Raw genomic sequence first — 19,516 nt, 5'->3', positions numbered from 1 at the left:
TAAAATCTTATGTTCTTGGGTACTTATCCTTCTCACAGTAATTGCAGTAGTCTCTGCACACAAGGAAAAAAGTACTAGAAAGGTCGTCACCTCTTAAACATTTTATTTACTAAAGTGCAAAATCAAGTTACTCAATATTGGGTGCCACAGCTGAGCCCTGTTGCCACACTACAGCACTGAAAGACCACCTTGTAAATTTGCTACCTTTTCTTCCCAGTGGAAGTTAAGCTCCTCTATAACCACTTTGCAGTCAAGCAGCAGTAGACATTTTGTTTTCAGAGATGTGGAAGCAGTGTATACAGCACAAGAGCAAAAGATTTTATGAAGTGAAATCTCTCAAACTACTTTTTGCTTTATGAATAAATTCAGCTACAGATACAACTACTAATCTTCATGCCAGTCCACAGTACCTTCACAATCTCCGTTTGAGGTCTTGATCTGACTTCTCTAGTTATGAATAAGTACAGTCATCAGAGAAGCTCTAGAGCACCATAAAACATTCCTCTTCTCTTTCTGCTAAGGCCATTTCAACTTCTGTAGAGGACAGAGTCATCCACTGCATGCATTGTTTAAACAATAGTCAGAGGAACATACACCTATCATAAGCATATACTCAAGCTACTATGAACTACCAAAGCATGTCTGCATACTAAAGGTCTGGTTCCTACACTGATATCCATAAGTATTTGTACATTTACTTATTTTCAGAAATTTAATAGCCATATACTCACATGACTTCCTATTTGCTCGTGACCGCTTCCTCTCTCTAGGCACCGCTCGCTGGCTTGGCACTTGGGTGGCGGACTTTACAATGCGATCCATGATCTCATCTGCTGCATCATCTGTTGCATTAGGGGAATCGTCATTGCCAGCATTCCACGAACCAATACGGCCTGGAAAAGTCCAGCAAATTAATTGAGGGAAAAGAAGACAGAAGTCTCTTGGGTCACTTTGATTTTGCAGTTGAGTTTTTTTGGGAATTACAGCAGGCAGCTCAGTCTTCAAATTGGCCAAAGTAGAAGTCTGTCTAATGGAGAATATTTCTAAATAATACTCTACTCTCTCTACTGTATCATCAGAGACCCGAGAGTTCAAATGCAACTATAACTTTCTATTCCCTTCAGCCTCAGAGTCTTATCCTTGACCATACAACTGGCAAATGTCTGATAGAGACTGTCTATAAGCCAAGGATTGCCGGAGTGTTGTATGACCATGTTTTCCTCTACTCCTATTACGTAGAGATTAGAAGTCATGGCACATGTTAGAAACTGGCACAAATCAGCAAGACAGGTCCTTTATACCAAAAGAGGGAAACAATCTATTTCTAAGCATCTGTATGAGAGCCTAGTGCAAAGAAGACAAGAAAAGGGCAAAAAATGTGGTTCAGCATGTCTAACTGTCCCTTTCACAATGAAGAATTCACCTTCTCATCACAAAGCTGTATGCGTCCTGGCACAGCTGTGTGTGTTGTGTTATGAGCAGAAAAGCAAGAGTCACTGACAAGCTGAAAAGTTAAATAAGCAATTTTTGGTTAAAACCACAAACAAACAAGTGAGCCATGTCTCTGAACCCAAGTCTCTGGCACTCCTTACTCCACAGAGCTGTGTCAGACACATCTTTGGGTTCCTCCACTGAAGACTACTGTTCTGTGTGCTTTTTGTTTTTAAATAATTTGAAGGCTATCATGTAGTGCGAACACTGACAACAAACTTTGCAAAAGAGTGGGTGTGGTGGAACTGCAAGCAGATAAAAATTCACTGTTGAGGCCTCTCCATACCATGTCCCCCATATGAATAAACAACACCTTTGATTTGCACTTTGCTCTGCTGCTTCTCTCCTGGCTCTTGTCAAGAGCAGTGGTATCATGATAGTGCTCCTGACAACCTTCTGTCTGACTCACTCGTCCTCTGCCTCTGCTGTTCTTCAGGGGAACACAAGCTGACTTCCATTATCAGGACACGCTGCTTGTTAGCCTTCAATGGATTACTTCAGCTATTCAGCTTGTTGCAGTACAGCCTGAATTATTTCATCTTTGTACTTTAGCTAGTTGACTTGCTTCTTAAATCGGGGCTGTGAAACCTCTAAATTAGATAGGATCATGGTTTCAATCCTTAATGAACTACACACACACAGTGGTGGATGCTCTGGATTTGCTACCAGTGGTATCAAAAAAGAACCAAGAAAGTGTAAGATATCCAGATGTGAGGGAGAAGAAATACCAGAACAGAAAACTGAGGACTTGAATTTTGGTGCATCACCTTTACTCCAAAACCATCTTCCAGGTATCACATGTATGGGAGGGGGTGAGGGGAGGACGAAAGTAAACTGGTGAACCCAGTGTCTGTAAAATGATTTAGCATAAAGGAAGTGGTTTAGTGGCTGCTTAAATTAAGACATGTACCAGTGAATCATGTCTTGGACAAAAAACAAGGCTATCTCACTGCCAAGAATGGTTGTACCAGTGAGCTCTTCTCTCAGAGTATCAGGTGTTGGAATCGGTGAGTTGGGCCAGGTTTTCATTTCCTCCCTGTCAGTTTTCAGAAATCACCTGTGCTGACACTCAGAAACAGCAGCACAGAACATTGTGAACCTCAGAGAAAGAGGTATCTGTCAGGACAGCAAGGAGATGTGGGGCTGTTCAGAGCTCTTTATGATCCTAAGCTCTGCTTAATCCACTGCCTTTGCAGTTAAGCAGAGAGGTGGTTAAAAGTTTCATCATCTTTTCCCTACCTTTCTTCCTCTCCCCAGTCATTCCTAAAATGCTGCAAGGCCCTTTCACTTCAATTTGAATTGCTACTTTCTACATGCTTCTCCTGAAAATAAAAAGAAAACCACACCATGGATCCCCCATTTTGCCTTCATAATGAGAACAGGAATAAAGATTGGGGTGTTACTGGGCAGCCATGTTCACCAGGGTGGGGAAAGAGCTGTGAATTTCTGCAGGCTTGTACTCTAAATGCTCCCAGGCACTACTTTGGCTGTGATCCACATGTTAAAATTTCAGGCAAATTCCCTACATGCCTATGCCCTAAACCACCACCTCCAGCATGGAAACACCACTGGGGTCTTCTCCTTCCTGTTCGATCATTTGTGCTGTGAGTGCTATTCGAGGGGGCCATGACCCGCCTTCGGGCCACTGTGTGGCTACCGTGCCATGAGAAATGTGGCCAAAAGGAAAACGCTGGCACTCACCTCGGCTGACCCGGCTTCGAGTGCGGACCCCGAGCGCCGTGGTGCTTTCTCTGCTGATGGAGGAGGTCTTCAGCACAGCCTTCATGTTCTCATGCTCTGCAGCGTCCTCGGCGTACTCCAGCCCCTGGGGCTGGCTCTGGCAGGGAGGCGAGCTGCTGGAGAACTTGCCGGACTGTGGGAGGAAAACAGGTATGTTGTTTCAATAGCAAACAGCATGGAGAATAGGCCAGCGTCTAGACTGGGAATTGCAAGGAGAAAAGTGTCCTTCTGGCGTGGTCTGGAGTACAGATATTCCCAAGAGAGCCAGGCAACTGTCACTCCTCACCCAGAGCATGCACCCTGAGCAGAAGTAAACTAGCAAAAGGGTGACAGCAGGGAGAAGCAGACAAAATCAGAAGAAAAACAGATGCATTAGCTCAACTTTGTAATTTTGACCTGTCTGACAGTATGAGGTACAAAGCAAAGACTTGCTTGGAAACCTTCAACCCAGTTTGGCCCTGATCTGGGGTCTGGTATGACACTGAGAGAGTCAGTATGAGACTCAATACAAATAAGAAATTGCTTTTCCAGTACCATCACTTTTCAGTAACAAGGCAAAACTGGAAGAGCAGTCTAGGAAGAGAGACCTTTCCCTCTTGCCTCTCTGCAGTGCTGCACAGAAAAGTCTCAAACTAGTCTAAAACACAAATACCTGCAAGTAACCTTAAAATACATTACCAGTAATGTTGAAAAAATCCCTGGTTCCAAAACACCCAGCCAAAATATTTCATGGCCAAAACACAAAAATTGCAGTCAGCAGTTAGAAGAACAAACAAAACCTTACATGAGATTTAGGAATCTGCCCTCTGCTTCCTCGCACACCCCCCCCCGTGTCCTGTCACCACGACTACATTAACAACAGTGGCTGCATTAGCTGGGCATGCACAGCACATGGATGCAGCAGCTCCACTGGGTACTGCAAACAGCCATCTAGAAACAGATTAAAAACAGCAGAAACAGATACTGCCTAAGGAGCGAAGAGCAAACAGGCTTCAACAGATGATAATGCCTCTAGGTATTTTCAGTAATATCAGTATAGCATCGGAAACCGAAATACATTTTCTTTTTCTTTTAATCTTTCTTACTCCTACTGATTCAGCATGAATGAAGGAAGGCATGCTGTGTTCTCTTCTTCCTTTGCATAATAAACAACATTAATTATTCACTCCATAGTACTGAGCCAGTCAGTTAACAGGAAGCAAACCTACAGAGCCTTTCTGTCAAAGAAGGGTAAATTAGAAGAAAAGACTGGGCCCTACTTTCAGACCTTTGATGAAGTCTCTGGGGCTGCAAACCGAAAATATTTAATCTGTAAATCAATGACAGGATGATTCTGTTTTAACATTAACGACTTTTTGGGGTAGGACAGCAAGTTAACTAAGTAGCAAAAGAATAATCCCTACAAGGCACTGAGCTAAATATACCAGTGTGATATTTATTTTTGATACCGAGAACTTTTTCTTGATAAAATATGAGATAGCAACATTTTGATGTGGCAAGTGTGCACATGCTAGAGTTTCACATGTGAAATTAAAAGACAGAAAAACATTAGAATGAACTTCTATGAAAGTGCATGCCATTTTTGCATTAAGAATATTCTCTTATATACAGTGGGCTGTAAAGCTAATCAATGCCATCTCAGAAAAAAACCAAAGTCTTCACATAACTGTTACTATTCACACAGGTTAGTTAAATGTTAGCATAAACAGGCTAATGTAATTTTCTTTCTGTGCCCCAAGCTATACATCACAAATCATCGCTGGGGGAGAAGCTCTTATAGCCAGAAGTTTTATTTCACTTCCTTAATTTTCAGACATTGCCATAGATTAATGGCCAAACCCCAGCCTCTTGAGCAAATGACTGCCATTATGAAACAATGAGCACTAAGCCACATTGTTTATATTCAGCAAATTGAAACAAGCACTAATGCTGAACAAAAAATGCATTGCACAATAGATGCTCCTCAAACCAATAAATTGTTTTATTATGAATATAGCTAGTGCAGTATAGTTCTTAAATTATTTATTCACTCCTTTATTTTTTTCAACATCACCTTCAGGAAATACATGAACTGCTCCATGGCTCATCTCTGCAGTGACTGAACTATCTTATTCACAATTCATACAGCAAGGAGAACCATTACAATTTGCTTTGCATCCCTATGCCTTGATGCTTCTGAACACTTTATAAAATAATACCATTTAGACTTACACAGCCTAATAATGACTATGAAATTATCATGGTAATCCATAGCCCAAGGTAACTGATGATCTTCACAACATTAAGATCCCTGATGTTTTGGGTAGTGGGGATACTTTGCAGTTTAGTAAACCGACATTATGGAAAATAAATGAGGAAACTTTAAATTATTAAGGCCTCAGATGAGGATATCCTTATTCGAGAGAGCAGGTATGCATATGGTTAAAGCTGACTGTAAAAATGCATCCTTATGATTGTGCCAAAAAGCTATGAGAAAAATGTCATGGTTCATAGTTCTAGTTCAGCAGATGGAGTTGAGCAGTCCACACTGAGTTGGAAATTAGATGTCACAGCACACAGGGAACATGGGAATGACATGCTCTTTCAGAGAATCATACCTCAGCATCCTCTTCTTCATCAGTCTGCCACTGGACACAAAGGACAGGGTGGAGAAGGACAAACAGCAAGATTTAGGAAGGACAGTACGGTCAAACCACAACAGAGTAAGAGGTAACCATGGCACTGTTTATGCAATTATAGGAGGACATAAAAATACAAAGCGTATAAGGAATTAATTCCTTAGATAATCAATTGGCTTTTTTTTTTTAGTTAATTGTACACAGAACAGACTGTCACTGTCAGTAAGGCATATCACAATTTGCTGGTTTTTCTTAGAGAAATTATGAACTGAAACTACCCTCAACCCCTTCATATCTCTCTCCCTTGAGTTTGTGGTTGCTTGCCCACTTTTTGCCCTGTGGAAACAGAGCACTAGGAAGGACTCCCTCTCTTTTTCCCAGCTATGTCCAGCACAGGGAGGTCCTGGCTGCACTCGGGACTCTCAGTGCAGAGGTCATCTTCTTGGCAATTCCTTTCCTTGACACATAAGTGCTGGGACTTTTCAACTTCAAGTTCCAATTTAACTTCCAATTTAACTAAGCACTAAAATCAAATGCTAAGTAGCCTTTGAATAAATGCTTTAAGTTCTTCAGTAGCTGCCCGATAATCAGATCCTGGAAATTGGAGAGATGCAATTATCCTTTGTGATTCAGGGCTTTCACCCTTTGTGACAGCAGGCATGTAAAACTATCTTGACAGTCACACTACATTAAATGCAATTGGTGTATCAAAAATATTATGGTGTACGAAGTGTTCTTAAATTTGTGGATTTACAGGGAATTAGCAGAATATTTGTTGAATTGTGTTCCCAAATGCCTGGGGAATTCTTCATTGGGTTGTAGAGATGCCCTACATGGAAGGTTCCCAAAGTAAAACACAGTTTCTCAAATATCTGGGCTCTTTGTTTCCTTAATTTTCAGTTTGATTGCTTATAAAGTATAAACATAGCCTAGGAATCCACTGCAGCTTTTTTATTTGTGAGTTTTGTTTTGTTTTTTAGAAGCATACCACCAATTCTATTCCCCTCCCTCGTGTTACAAATACATATTTTTGACCTTATCTCCATCTCAGCTATGATTTCTGTCTGGGATTGATACATTCTGTTCCAGAAACATTCATCATTAAAAATGAAAGCCTGATTTACTTTGGCCCTCAGCTTAGTTTCAGCACAATCTCAGTAAGAAGATTAGCTGTGAGAGTGCTGAACAGCACACTAACATTACTTTTTAAGGGTATGTTTTATTCAAAGAGTGAGATGCTTATTTTTCTTTGGACACAGTGGCACTGACAGCAACACAGGCAGATGTTTTGCAGAGGGACCTTGGCAGGTATGTTCCCTTTACATTATGAAAAGATCCATTTGCTTTTTTCCATCCTCCTGGGGGCTGGGAGTCACACTGTAAACCAGTTCTTCTGAAGGCCACTGTTGACTTTTTTTGTCACGAATAAGAAACAGAAAGAAGAAGAAGAGGAAGCAAGGACATACTTCTAATCCATATGTACATCTAGCTAACAAATAAAAGGCAGGAGGAGAGCAAATTAAGCTAAACTATGCAAAAGGCACTCAGAGAAAGGTGAAAGAGCAGAGTATACATCACAAAGAGTGTGCTCCAAACAAAAGTGTACTGTATTGTTACTTTACATCCAACCAGATTTTTACAGGGAAGGTCCCAGCTGCTGGCCTTCCTGCCCATTTAATCTAGCTAAAGGTGATTTGCTACGGACTTACTTTAAGGACAACGTACTCTGTTTGATTTTGCTCATCTCCAGTACCTGAGGCATTACCATTTCCCTTCCTCCTGTTGTGGGTGGAGGGGGCTCACACCTAGAACCACTGTCCTTGCTACATCCAAAGCTACACCAGTGCACAGAAGGAAGCAGTTCATCGTCCCCTTCGTGTTTCCATGTCTGGAGAGCCATTTGCCTCCCAGCAAATACTGACAAAAAGAGTCAGTGTAGCAAAGGAAATAAATCAAACTTTTGTTTCGGGAAGGGAATATGCTCTCACCCACATGTGTGCATTCTCCCTTTTCTTTCCTTCTTCTTTTCATCGTTATACGTACGATGAGAAATGTTAATAAATTAGGGAAACTTTTATAATGTAATATTACCAAAAAGTACTGGAAGAATATTGCCATACTGAATACCCCCTAACAAGATGTTAATTGTAAGAAAAAAAGGCTGCTCGATTCTTCTATCATCAAATATTGGATGTTGCAGGACAATCTGAGGTCTCCCTCCTTCCCTCTCATTTTTCCTTTAGGCTAGCATTTCCATGTGGTGGGTTTGCTGTTTCAAAATATTATTTCTATTGCATAGCATTTTTGGAATTGAAACTCTTAAGTATCATAAAAAGCAGAGCTTCATAAATCTGGGAGACAGATGCTTATATTACCTACTATTATTAAAAATCATTAAAAAGCTCTGACTTGTATCTATAATTGCATGTATTCCATATTCTGCTTGCTTGTTATTTTTACTGTGGTTGAAATGAGTGACTGCTATCATTGGCTAAAGCCAGATATGAAGTTACAGAGACTAGGCAATTTTCCTTGTGAAACTGTGGCAACTCACTGTTCTCCCTCTTTTTTTCCTTAGCTGTCTCCCCCTCCCCTGCCCTCCTTGCAGATAACATTCACCAAGATTTAATTTGACAGTGCCCAGTCCACTTCAGCTATTAAGGAACGTATAAACATAAAGATGTCTGTGGTAAAAGGATGAAAGAAATACTGGAAATATTCCCCATTGTGCTGCTCAGCCCTACTCCATGTGAGCAGTTGTTGAAGCTGATGCAAGTTCTCCATGCAAAGAGCCAGCAGACTCTCTCCATGCAAAGAGCCAGCACCCCTCTGCCTTCCAAGTCTGCAGGGGGGACCAAGGTTTAAGAGATATGTGCCTTCTCGTTAAGAACTGGGATGGTTCTAACTTATTCCTTTCCCATTTTTGCTAAAATCCCTCTTCTTCTGCCTAAGAGCAATGTACCATAAGGTGAGAAAAATGAGATTCTGAGGAAACTTTCAAAAGGACAGGGATGTAAGTATGAAATAACTCCACAATCCTTCCAGGTCACCAAAAGCAGTAATTAAAATTCCAAATCACTACTTCTTATTAGAATTACTTTCTACAAATTTTCTTTCCAATGGCAAGACCTAAACTTTCTTCTATCAGTGTTTTTCAACTCGTTGAGAATACTGTCAATGCATTAGTGATATATCTTCCCTTTCTAATGCCTTCAAGTATAAAACACTAAGAAAATCAAGACCAGACATAAACCACAGCCAACATAAGACTACAATAAAACTCCTCTTTTTCATCATTCTTCACACATAAATATCTTCCATCCTGCCGACTTGGAAACTTGTTCTGAGGTAAATCAGACTTTGAAGTTGTCAAAAGAAGCTGTGACAAATAGTCTAAAGCAACTTACATTATGTTTTACCCCATACTGCAATCAAGTGAACGGTAAATGAGGCCATATTAGTGGGCTACAGTTAAAGAGATTTAATAAGTCCCAAAACAACCATATGGCCATGTGAATAACTCCCTTAAATAACATCTCTATAAGGAGAATTTTAAAGAATGCGGTTTTTTACCCAAGCAGGCTTTTTTTTTTTTTAGTTAATAAGACCATAATATAATTGTAAATTAGTGATAGGCAAAAATTTCTTCCTTTCTGGGGACCTGAAAGACATTTTTAGGTGGAACACCATCTGTCAGATGGCATTTAATTCTTGTCAAATCTCACCACTATCTTCAACTGAACAAGACCTCTTCTTCCAATAATACATTTTTCTGGGAAAGGCCTAGCTGCCTCCTTTCTTACATTTTCAGAAAACAGCCATCGTCTCTGGCTCTGCTCGTCACTGATGAGCTGTCAACCCTGAGCCTTTCTCTGGTTTGAATGGGTCCCTTCTCTCCACTTCCTGAACCCAGGGGCCAGTGATCAAATTTCCCTTTCCCCTCACATTTCCTGCAGGTACAGGACACAGAGAAGCTTTCTGTCCTGCCACAGCCATTTCTTCTGGACAGATAGTACAAAAGCACTACGTCATACACTAGGAAAATAGGAACTCCTTCACATCTTAGTATTGCTTAAACAAGTAAAAAAGTATTGAAGCTACCTGAGAAAATGAACATTTTAATTTACCAATCTCTTTGTTTAATGTTATCTTTTAGCTCCCCTAGAATACGTCAGGAAAATTGAGAAGCAATTAAAGAAATTGATCTCAGTTCCCCAGTGGTAGTTTTGAAAATCCGTATGACTGTATTATACCTTTCACATAAAATCAGAGACTCTTCCTTAACCCGAGGCTAGACCAAAAGGAAAACCTTTGAGATAATAATACAGGTTTAACATTTTCTCTAGATGGGGCAAATTTCCAAATTTACAGACGATATTGCCAGGAAAGATCTACAAATGATCGTGAGACAATGACTTATATACAATCTCAATTTATGTCAGTCTCAATACACATATATATTTTGATTCATGTTGCCTGAGCCATAAAACTGTAATCAGCTTAGGGCTTTTCATGCCAAAGGCAGGGGTATCTTCATATGCAATGAACCACTCGAATCTAATCGAGACTCCAGATTTGGATTTTGAGACAGCTGGAAACTTTTATTAAGTACTGGCACTTCTTAAAACTTTATTTGGATTGAATCAAAGTAGATTAACTAAAAAAGAAAAAAGATAAAAAAATCAAGGGGATTTTAAAGCTTACTATGCTGAGAAAACTAATCTTATTTTAACATATTCTATCAGTATGCAATCACAGAGTCAAAGATTTTGCAGGGTAACATCTACTGTGAACATAAATTTCTCCGTTCTTTCAGAGCCTCAAAGAAGTCTGTTCCCATAAAACTGCCTGTTCTGTGCTTTAAAGTAAGAAGAAAATTGCTACGTGTGTGCATTCATATATATACTTATATACATAAAAATAGATAAAATACTAAGATTAAAGACTAGATTAGAATATTCAAAGATGGAGGAAAAAATCCATTTAAATTTGTTTGTAACCACTTAAATAGCTACAGTGGTTCATCATTTAAATCATTAGGCTCAATTAAGAGTTTAATTTCTAGGCTTTTTTCCTTTTTATATTCTTGTCTGATCAGGTACACACAGCTGCTGGTGTCTTCTAGATATTTTGGGTACTATCTGTGTGACATAAGGAGATGATCTTTTTGGATGCTTAATTTCGTTTGTTCTCCTTCTATAAACTGGTATAAAGCAAAAATTACACACAATCAAGGACTTGCAAGTTTTGTCTTCTAAGAGAACCAACTTCACTACTTACAATAGAAGAACCTCTTAAGAGTAAAAGTATAGAGTAAAACCACTTCATATACGACATTCAGTGAAAGTAAGTTTTAAAAATCCATGCTGTGGGAGACACATTTTGCCACTTACATCTGTTATCATTTTCCCTCTGGTCTTGTTTCTTTCCCTGTGGTTAGCTCGTTTCAGTTTTTGCTGCAAAACTCGTTCCCTGGTGGTGCGGTATTCCAGAGCAAATTCACTAATAATTTTGCAGAACTTATTGATGTTGACTTCACGTATTGCATAAGGAGGATGGCCCATAAATAACAAAAAGGAGTGAAACCTGGAAAACAATGAGTTCACAAATGCAAAGGGAAAAAGTCTTTATTGATGGTTTCTAGGAAAAATAACCCCACATTTCAGTGAATCCATTTATTACTTTATTAGCTCTCACCATTTATTTTGTGCTACAGAATTTTCATAGATGCTTTGCATAACACTGGAATGTTTTATAATTAAAACCATGAAAGCCTAGTCTATGATAACTTCATCCCAGTCCACTTTCCCAGGCTGATGCAGGAGATAAGATGTTTATGGAACTCCATCTACTTTATATGACTAATTTGGCATGTGAATGACCAATTTCATTTCAGTTATAGAAAAAAAAAATATTAAGTTTCAATTCTATTTATTTGCATTAAGCAACTTCAAAGAGGCTGTTAGGATGTTGGAAAAAGTCTAGACAAGAAGAATGCAGATTTACAGGCTAGCAAACACATGAAGGAAAGAATTTCTGGTTCACAAAACTGACCATAAAATTATATTATCTACCAAGTACTTTAGTTTGGGATACTCTCAATTCACAGTTTTACTGCTTCTGTGGCATTCAGAGCTTTTGCACTATTTGAAACTTTTACTATTGCTTCTGTATTTCATGATTTACAATAGCACACTGAACATTTAAAAATGTATGTGAGTTCCTTTTAACTGCATCCACATCCATGGTGATAAAAATCCTAGAAAGATGCAATTACAGGGATACAATTTTGGAGAAGCCTATCATAGTAGTTGTAGCACATAATAGGAAAAAGTTAATATTTTTCTTATTTGTCCAATGCATATAGTAAACACAACAGGAAAATGGTGAATTCACTTCCCTTCTACTGCAACTGGGATTTCTGCTTACTTATGACATGAAAAAGAAGTCATTATGGAAAAAAAAAAGAAAGAAGAGCTGAATTAACTTCTCAATTGTATATCCACAAATTTAGTATCATTTGGAATTCAGGTCCTAATTTTGACCACAGCATTTGGAAAATATTCAGAAGGTGGAAAATCTCTTATAATTTCATTAATAAGCAGGAACACAGATTAATTACTCAGATGACTTCTACAGATACATTTGTGAATCTGAAAAACAAAAGCTCAGGCATAATGCAGAATTATTACATTTTAGAGCACTGCAGTTAATGTTAACTCCATTGGATGAAACTAAATCCAACTGCAAGTCCTAAGTAGAGGAATCTTAATTTGTCTTCTGCTGTGTAGGCATAAAGCACACAGTCACAGATCTTTCAAAAAGGAGTGGCTGCTGCCTATAGAAGAACTCCGTGTACAAGACTTGTTTCAATTTCTTCATATGACAAATTTGTCAGTAGAACTTCATTTTTTTGCTACAGCCTGTTCCTGTTTATCAGCCAGTAAACTGCCCCCCCCCCGCCAAGTATTCAGGGAAGGACAGAAAATATAATAACTTAATCATAAAGTTTGGGGGCCTAGGAGTTAAAAGACCCAATACTGCACCTTGGGAATAAATGATTGCCTGGATCATTGCTTCTTTTCCTGAGAAATAAAGAAACTTTCTGGAGTGGGGATCTTTCTCAAATGGCATCTATAACAAAGCATGCACCATATACATCCTGGTAACATTACTTGCTGGAATGGGGATTAAACACTTATAAAAAACACATTTATGATGTCATAATTTATAATCTTAGCAAGCAATTTGTTATCAAGACACTCCTGTCAAAAATCTAATTCTGTACCTGTTAATTATTCTTCTATGAACAATCTTCAGGATTATGATTCTTTCTGCACAGTCTTTAAGGAACTCAGACATTTTTTGCTTTAGAGTTGGCTTCATTTCATGCTTTGCTATAGCCTTGAGGTGATCCCATGATGCTTTGCATCGCCTTTCCATCTGACACAAGTTTTCCTGGAGTTGTTCAAAGTCAACCTGAAAAAAAAAAAGTAAAGAAAAGGAAATGTAACACTTTAATCAAAAACACTGCGGTAGTATCCTTAGATATCTGAACAACTCAATTTGTGTATAAGAAAGGGTCAATTTAGCAGCAGCACAACATTAATTCACATTTTTAATTACTACTAAATAATTAAGAAATAACTTTCTATGTTGCACTTTGCCTAGACATTCATGTTAGTAAGGAAAACTGAAAACAAAGAAATACTCATATACACATACACTTGGTTTTGGTCTTGGAGGCCTAACACCTAAAGAAGGGACAATAAAGTATTGTGATGTGTTTTTTCCCTTGCTAATAGGTTCATGGCTACACCAAGCAGCTGCACGAGTCAGTTATTTCTGAGATAATACAAAACCTTCTCTTTTCTTTATCCTTTTCTCTACCACTCATAGCTTTTAATACCCTGTTTACTGCTCACTTGTACCCAGACAACACTTCTCCAATTTAGGAAGCACTTGGATCTATTCCCTAGCCATGCACTGACTCGTTAATAGATGATCTAGTTCTAATCACAAAATTCATGGGCCAGAATTTTTTAAAGCTCTATTGGAAGTGTTATTTAGTGATCTCAGCACTAACTCTCATCCCTTGATATACAGTATGAATTTGCTGGCTTGTAGCAAGATCATCTAATGGCTTTGAAAGTCTCTCAACACAGTTAAAATAAATGACTGCATCCTACAGTAACATTCATGAGGACAGAAGCCAACACATTCCACAGAAGGTGAGAGAGAGCTTCTCCTTTACTCACCAACCAAAAAAGGTGTTCAAATCACAATGGTCTACAGAAGGCATTCAGGATGCATTGCTAACAACTGGATAAAGTGCATTAATGACCCGGCCAAAGCATGCAACAGATGAAAAAAGCAAAGCTACCCAACATGTTCTTGAATTCTGAAGAAAGGAAGAATTTATTCTATAACACCACTTCACAGTTCAGAGGAACTCAAGCTATAAAATACAGATTTAGCTCTCAGATTCTAAACACATCAGTGTTTGGGATGTTACAGTCTGGTACTGCAGTTAATTCCTTAACACTAAATGAAAACCAGTATCAGAGACAGGTTTTAGTTCACTCTTTTTAGCTATGTGCGGCACCCACTGCTGAGACCTACACTGACGATAGCCAAAAGAAATGCATTATTATTAAAAAGCTCCTGGTATTGATTTGATTTGTTTTTGCTGTGATGAATAAAGTGATGAATTTTTCCTCTTCACAAGGAAATAAAAACATCCTTAGATCCATTCTGCTATTCAAAGAAGCCCTGCAGGCGGAGCAGCTGTGGGGTTTTTGTTTTCCTTATATCCACATCAATGCATATGTTTTTTTTAAAAAAAAAGTCCTTTCCAGGTCAGTATTTTCACTGTTGATGATAAACACATTGCTTCTCTCTATAGATGGTATATCTAAAACACACATGGGCAAAAATACTAGCATTCCTATTAAGAAAAAAAAAGACAAGGGGAGGTATTTCTAGGTCTTACTAGTAAGAATTATCAAATCCGCCTGGGGAAGTCCCTCAGCCCCTGTAGCAGAGAAATTTAATTTTATGACAGCTTTCACTGAAAACAGAATGAGTTTTAATCTATCAAAAAGGTCTGAAGTTCAAGCCTGTAGAGGTTCAGGAGACATCTCTGGAGAACAGCATATCTGCAGGGAAAAGATGTGGCAAATTCCCTGCCCCTTGAAATCTGCCAACAGCCAGTGCATTCACAAGAGTGTGCAGTTTCAGCAGGGACTGGGGATGGCAGATCTGGCTAAGGGATGCACAGGAATTTTCTGAGCACAAACAAAAATTCAGATCTCTGGGGAAATCCTAAGGAGACTGCAGTAAGAAGAATGCCACCTGAGCTCCCCTGGAACAAATCTCTGTGGAGCACAGCTGGCTCTGCTTGAGCAGAAATTGTAAACTGCTGGAAGGAGTAAAGCAGGAAATCCAATATAGTATAATGTGCCTGTGAATTCCCCACATTCAAACTGTCCTGTGCCCGCAAGAATGTGATAAATCTTCACGAAATCTAAAATCTTCTTGCTGCCAGCACTCCAGACTTTGGTCACTTGTTTGTGGAAAGAAAGGAATACACTCACAGAAAAATATCCATGTGTGAAATATTAAAAGTCAAAATTTTTCAGACAACCATGTACCCCACTTGATATTTCATGAAGTGCTATTTCACTAGTGTGCATTTTGCAGGTAGGCATAGAATCCACTGCGTTTCATTTCTGACGTTGTCCTGGGTTAAGCAAGGAGTTAAGTGAAGTTTCTTCACATGCGATACTACATACAATGTCCCTTTCCTCTATCCAAGGTGTAGAAACTGTCCCCTAACAGAGCACCGGGTAACAAAGCTTCAGATCTTTCTAAAAAAATCAAGCAACCAGACAAAAAGACTAGCATTTATCAGCCTGCTGACAAGATTTTTCCCTACTAGATCTCACAGAAGTGAGATTTAAATGTTCAGACTGCGTCAGCTCAAAGGGAAAATTATAAATCTAAAGATCCACTGACCACTGATCTTCTAACTGGACTCTCCTGCAATTGCAGACACTTGTAGACAGGATCCAGGTGATGTCTTTTTCCAGGCTAGCAGAATATAATATCCAGGTTACACACTGCCAATTAGTGTATCTTAAACTTATCTATCAATCCTCACAAAGACTGGCTTTCCATGGCTATCTTAAATAGTAGCATATATTTTTAACCAATAAAATACACCAAAATCATGTTGAAGTAATATGCTCTTATTCTGCAAACCCTTACATTTTCTAAGCCTTGCAATGTGTTGGAATATTATCTAAGACAGACAGCTACTAATTCCCTTAATTATGAACACCAGATTCCACTGAAAAGCAGGATCCTGAGGAATTTGAGATCCTCAGATTCTCTTCTCTCTTCTCTGTGAAGCCAAATGCACCATGGACATAAAGAAGCTTTTATACTATTCTAAGCAACAGCAGTCCCATGACTTGGTGGCCAACAAGACTCTCCATTTTATGCACACTTGTATCATAAAGCAGCAGGCACTGGCATCAGTAGAAAACGTAAGTAAAATACAAGTCCATCTGAAAAGCAACAATTTAGCCTCACTTTAACTGAGGTAACGAAACATGAAAGATTAGTACAGTGGTCCAAACCTAGATCTAATATTTGTTCACAAATACTTAAAAGCAGTCACATTGTTCAGCAATATCCTTGTAATTTCATTTTTTGTTGGTCATTTTTTGATATTACTGTTGTTCTGTTTGGGATGTCTTCTAACACTGAAAGTCTTACATGCAAACATAACAGTAACAATGATGATATATAATCCCCCAGCCATGTGTCCCTATGATAAGGAGAACAAGAACTTATGTGGAGTAATAATGACAATCATTAAATCTAATACACATAAAAGAAACAAACAAAGGCATATATAATACCATACTACCTCCCTGCCAGTCCGCACAGCATTCCCAAGGGATCATGGATTGCACCGTTTAATTTATGTGTTGATTTCCAACACTTTACTAAAAGAATTAATGTTGCATAATGGTAGAAAGAAGTGATTCCCTTTTTTTTTTTTTGTTTTGTTTTGTTTTGGTGGTGGTTTGTTTTTTTTTTTGTTGTTATTTCTTTCTTAAAAGGAAAGATGCACCAATTCTTGCCTATAGCTGGAAGGCCATGCTGGGACTAAGAAGGAATTCAGATGAGTTGTGGCTTCAGGAGACCTCAGCGTAGGAGGCGCTCGGACAAGAACTGCTGAGGCATTATTTTATTACTATGCCCCACTGAATAAAAGGAAGTAGTAATCTGAAAGGGTCATCACAGCTTTCTCCCTGGATAGCAGCATACAGATGTTGTGTCCAGCCCCAGGATTTGGAGGAAACATATATTCTTCCTCCTCAACTCAGTACACATATGTGCAAAAGACATGCAGCTTGCTGGTCCTGCTTACTGTTACCTTCTGCTACAAATTTAAAATAAATCTCTCTTTTTCCCGAAGGCAAAAGAAAGAGAAGTCTTAGGCTGTTATTCAAAAGAAAAATTACTTTTATTTCAGACACTGTGTAAAGTTTATTTTCATTTGTAAACTAATTTAGAAAAAGCAACTTTCTAAATGCTCCTGGGATATATTTGATATCTTCCTCCTCTCTCCTGCCAGGTTCCACTCCATTCACAAACACACTAGCTGAAAAATAGTCAGAACTAATTGTTATTTATCTGTGAAATCTCTTTCTAGGCCCACTGCTCAGTCTTGTGAGAAGTGCCTTTGTAGACACTGTTGCATCAGAGTGGAGTAGCCAGAGACAGTCTCTCCAAATAGGATTTGGAGACTAGTCTATGTGACACAAGCCCTGCAGGGTCAGCCTCATTCAGGAAATCATTGCCATAAAGCACTAATGGGCAACTTAAAAGAAATATATTTATTTTTCAATTTAATGCACCACAATATTTTGCACACATGACACTCAGACCACAAATAGAACCCTCCAACCACATGCCAGCAATGCCAGGACTCATTTTAATCCCCTTATATCATTATTTATTGCTTGCTACCATAGTAACAAATGACTCTGCTATAAACAGCAACACAAAAAAGAATTCTACCAAGTTTCTCACTTCATTGGGCTGAGACTTCAATATGGCATGATACACCTACTGCCCAAGTAACTTCTTTTCTCAGTGGTTTCCACCTGACTCAAAAACTACCACCACTACCAAATGGCTCTGTGTTTACTTCCCTCCCCATGCAGGTTCCATGAACACAGATACTTTAAAAAGGCCTATTTTTTTTCAAGTTCAACTCCGCGCTGTGCATCCAATATCACCTGCTGCATATGCAAGTCCAAAGCTTTCTACTTCATGGAATATTAGACTGTGCCCCAGTCATTCAGGCAGGACACATATCAGGGAGCCCTCCTAGTCTTTGGTTTGGGATATTATTTGTCTGTGCACTCAGCTGTCGGCCACAAATATCTGATAGCAATACAGGGACTGGACTCATTATTTGTTGGGAGAGAGAGGAAGGGCTGCTTTGAGGTGACATTAGGAATTAAATGGGTTGGCTCAAACCTAAAGTGCCTTCCGCTCTACATTCCCTAGGGCAGCATATACAATTCCAGGTACACATTGCTGTGCACAGCAAACAACTGCAGCCACTGTGAGATAATACGTTATTTTTCTTCAGCATTCCCTCATCTGGAATGTACTTTACACAGACGTTTCCTCTTCCAGTCAAATCTCCTTTAGTCTCTGGGCTAAGTTTGCTGCTTACCAAGAGTGCAAAACTGTCCTAGAATCAAAGATGCTGCACCTGATTACACTCATGTTTCCCGCTTCCTGTATTTACATTCAGCCCTGAAAAGAGTCAAAAATGTCACAACCGGACTGAAGTAAAAAACCCCAAAACAAATAAATGAAGGGAAACTGGTGAAGCTGAGGTTTCTACTTGAAAAGTAGTTCTTTTCACAATTACTGTCAATTACCCAAAGTTTTGTTCTGAAGGCCAGTGAAAAACTTTTTATGTAGCCTCAGTATCCTTGTATTTTCTATTGCTTGCTACTATATTTATTATTGCTACAGATTGTTTCTTTTAGTGGTGAATACACCAAATCCAGAGATCTTATTAGGAAGACCTGGGTCAAACCTGAAAAGACCTGTCATTTTTATCCTACCCACAAGGTGCATTAAATAGAAGATGGATACTTCCACGATGACCAATGTTGCCTTAAATTCACAACAAAATGACAACTATTTTACCTCACATCATAGAAAGATATACATAATCACAGACAAAATCTTTCTCTCTTCAAGGTTCAGGATAGTTTCTCCAGCAGACCACAGCCTAGTCTGAGCTGTTTATAACTTAGGGTCAGACCGTTTATTCTCACATTATTACAGGGACACATTCTGGCAGGGAACATGAAATCTTCCTCTTTTCCTGAGCTGGTTCAGCGCCAAAGGAAAATCTGAGAATTGCTCCTTGCAAACACACTGTCATCTGAGTGCAGTGACTTTCTGTGGCATACGTTCAAAACTGTCTCCTCCAGTGTTTCCACACTGGCTTCCTTCACTGAGTGTCACAAGAATTATCCCAAGACCAGCATTAGTCCAGCTTGCACGCTGCTGGTCACACATTTTAAGTGAAGTAGATGCCAGCTCTCAAATGCAACCAAAAT

At 39.0% G+C, this 19,516-nt stretch overlaps 1 protein-coding gene across 1 annotated transcript in view; it reads right to left on the bottom strand.

Moving 5' to 3' along the window:
* Window positions 1–19,516, bottom strand: part of FHOD3 (formin homology 2 domain containing 3) — a gene marked incomplete at its 5' end in the record, with an annotated part of 82,358 nt that overhangs the window by 14,704 nt on the left and 48,138 nt on the right. Inside the window, 5 exons of the mRNA XM_010076901.1 lie at window positions 732–893; window positions 3,193–3,364; window positions 5,829–5,852; window positions 11,243–11,435; window positions 13,138–13,328. Coding sequence (XP_010075203.1) covers window positions 732–893; window positions 3,193–3,364; window positions 5,829–5,852; window positions 11,243–11,435; window positions 13,138–13,328 — 742 coding nt within the window. The remainder of the gene's footprint in view (window positions 1–731; window positions 894–3,192; window positions 3,365–5,828; window positions 5,853–11,242; window positions 11,436–13,137; window positions 13,329–19,516) is intronic.

This window comes from Pterocles gutturalis, unplaced genomic scaffold (genome assembly GCF_000699245.1).
Source record: "Pterocles gutturalis isolate BGI_N339 unplaced genomic scaffold, ASM69924v1 scaffold8463, whole genome shotgun sequence".
NCBI lineage: Eukaryota > Metazoa > Chordata > Aves > Pterocliformes > Pteroclidae > Pterocles > Pterocles gutturalis.
The sequence above is the reverse complement of the archived record's forward strand: the minus strand, read 5'-3'. Positions and strand labels throughout refer to the sequence as shown.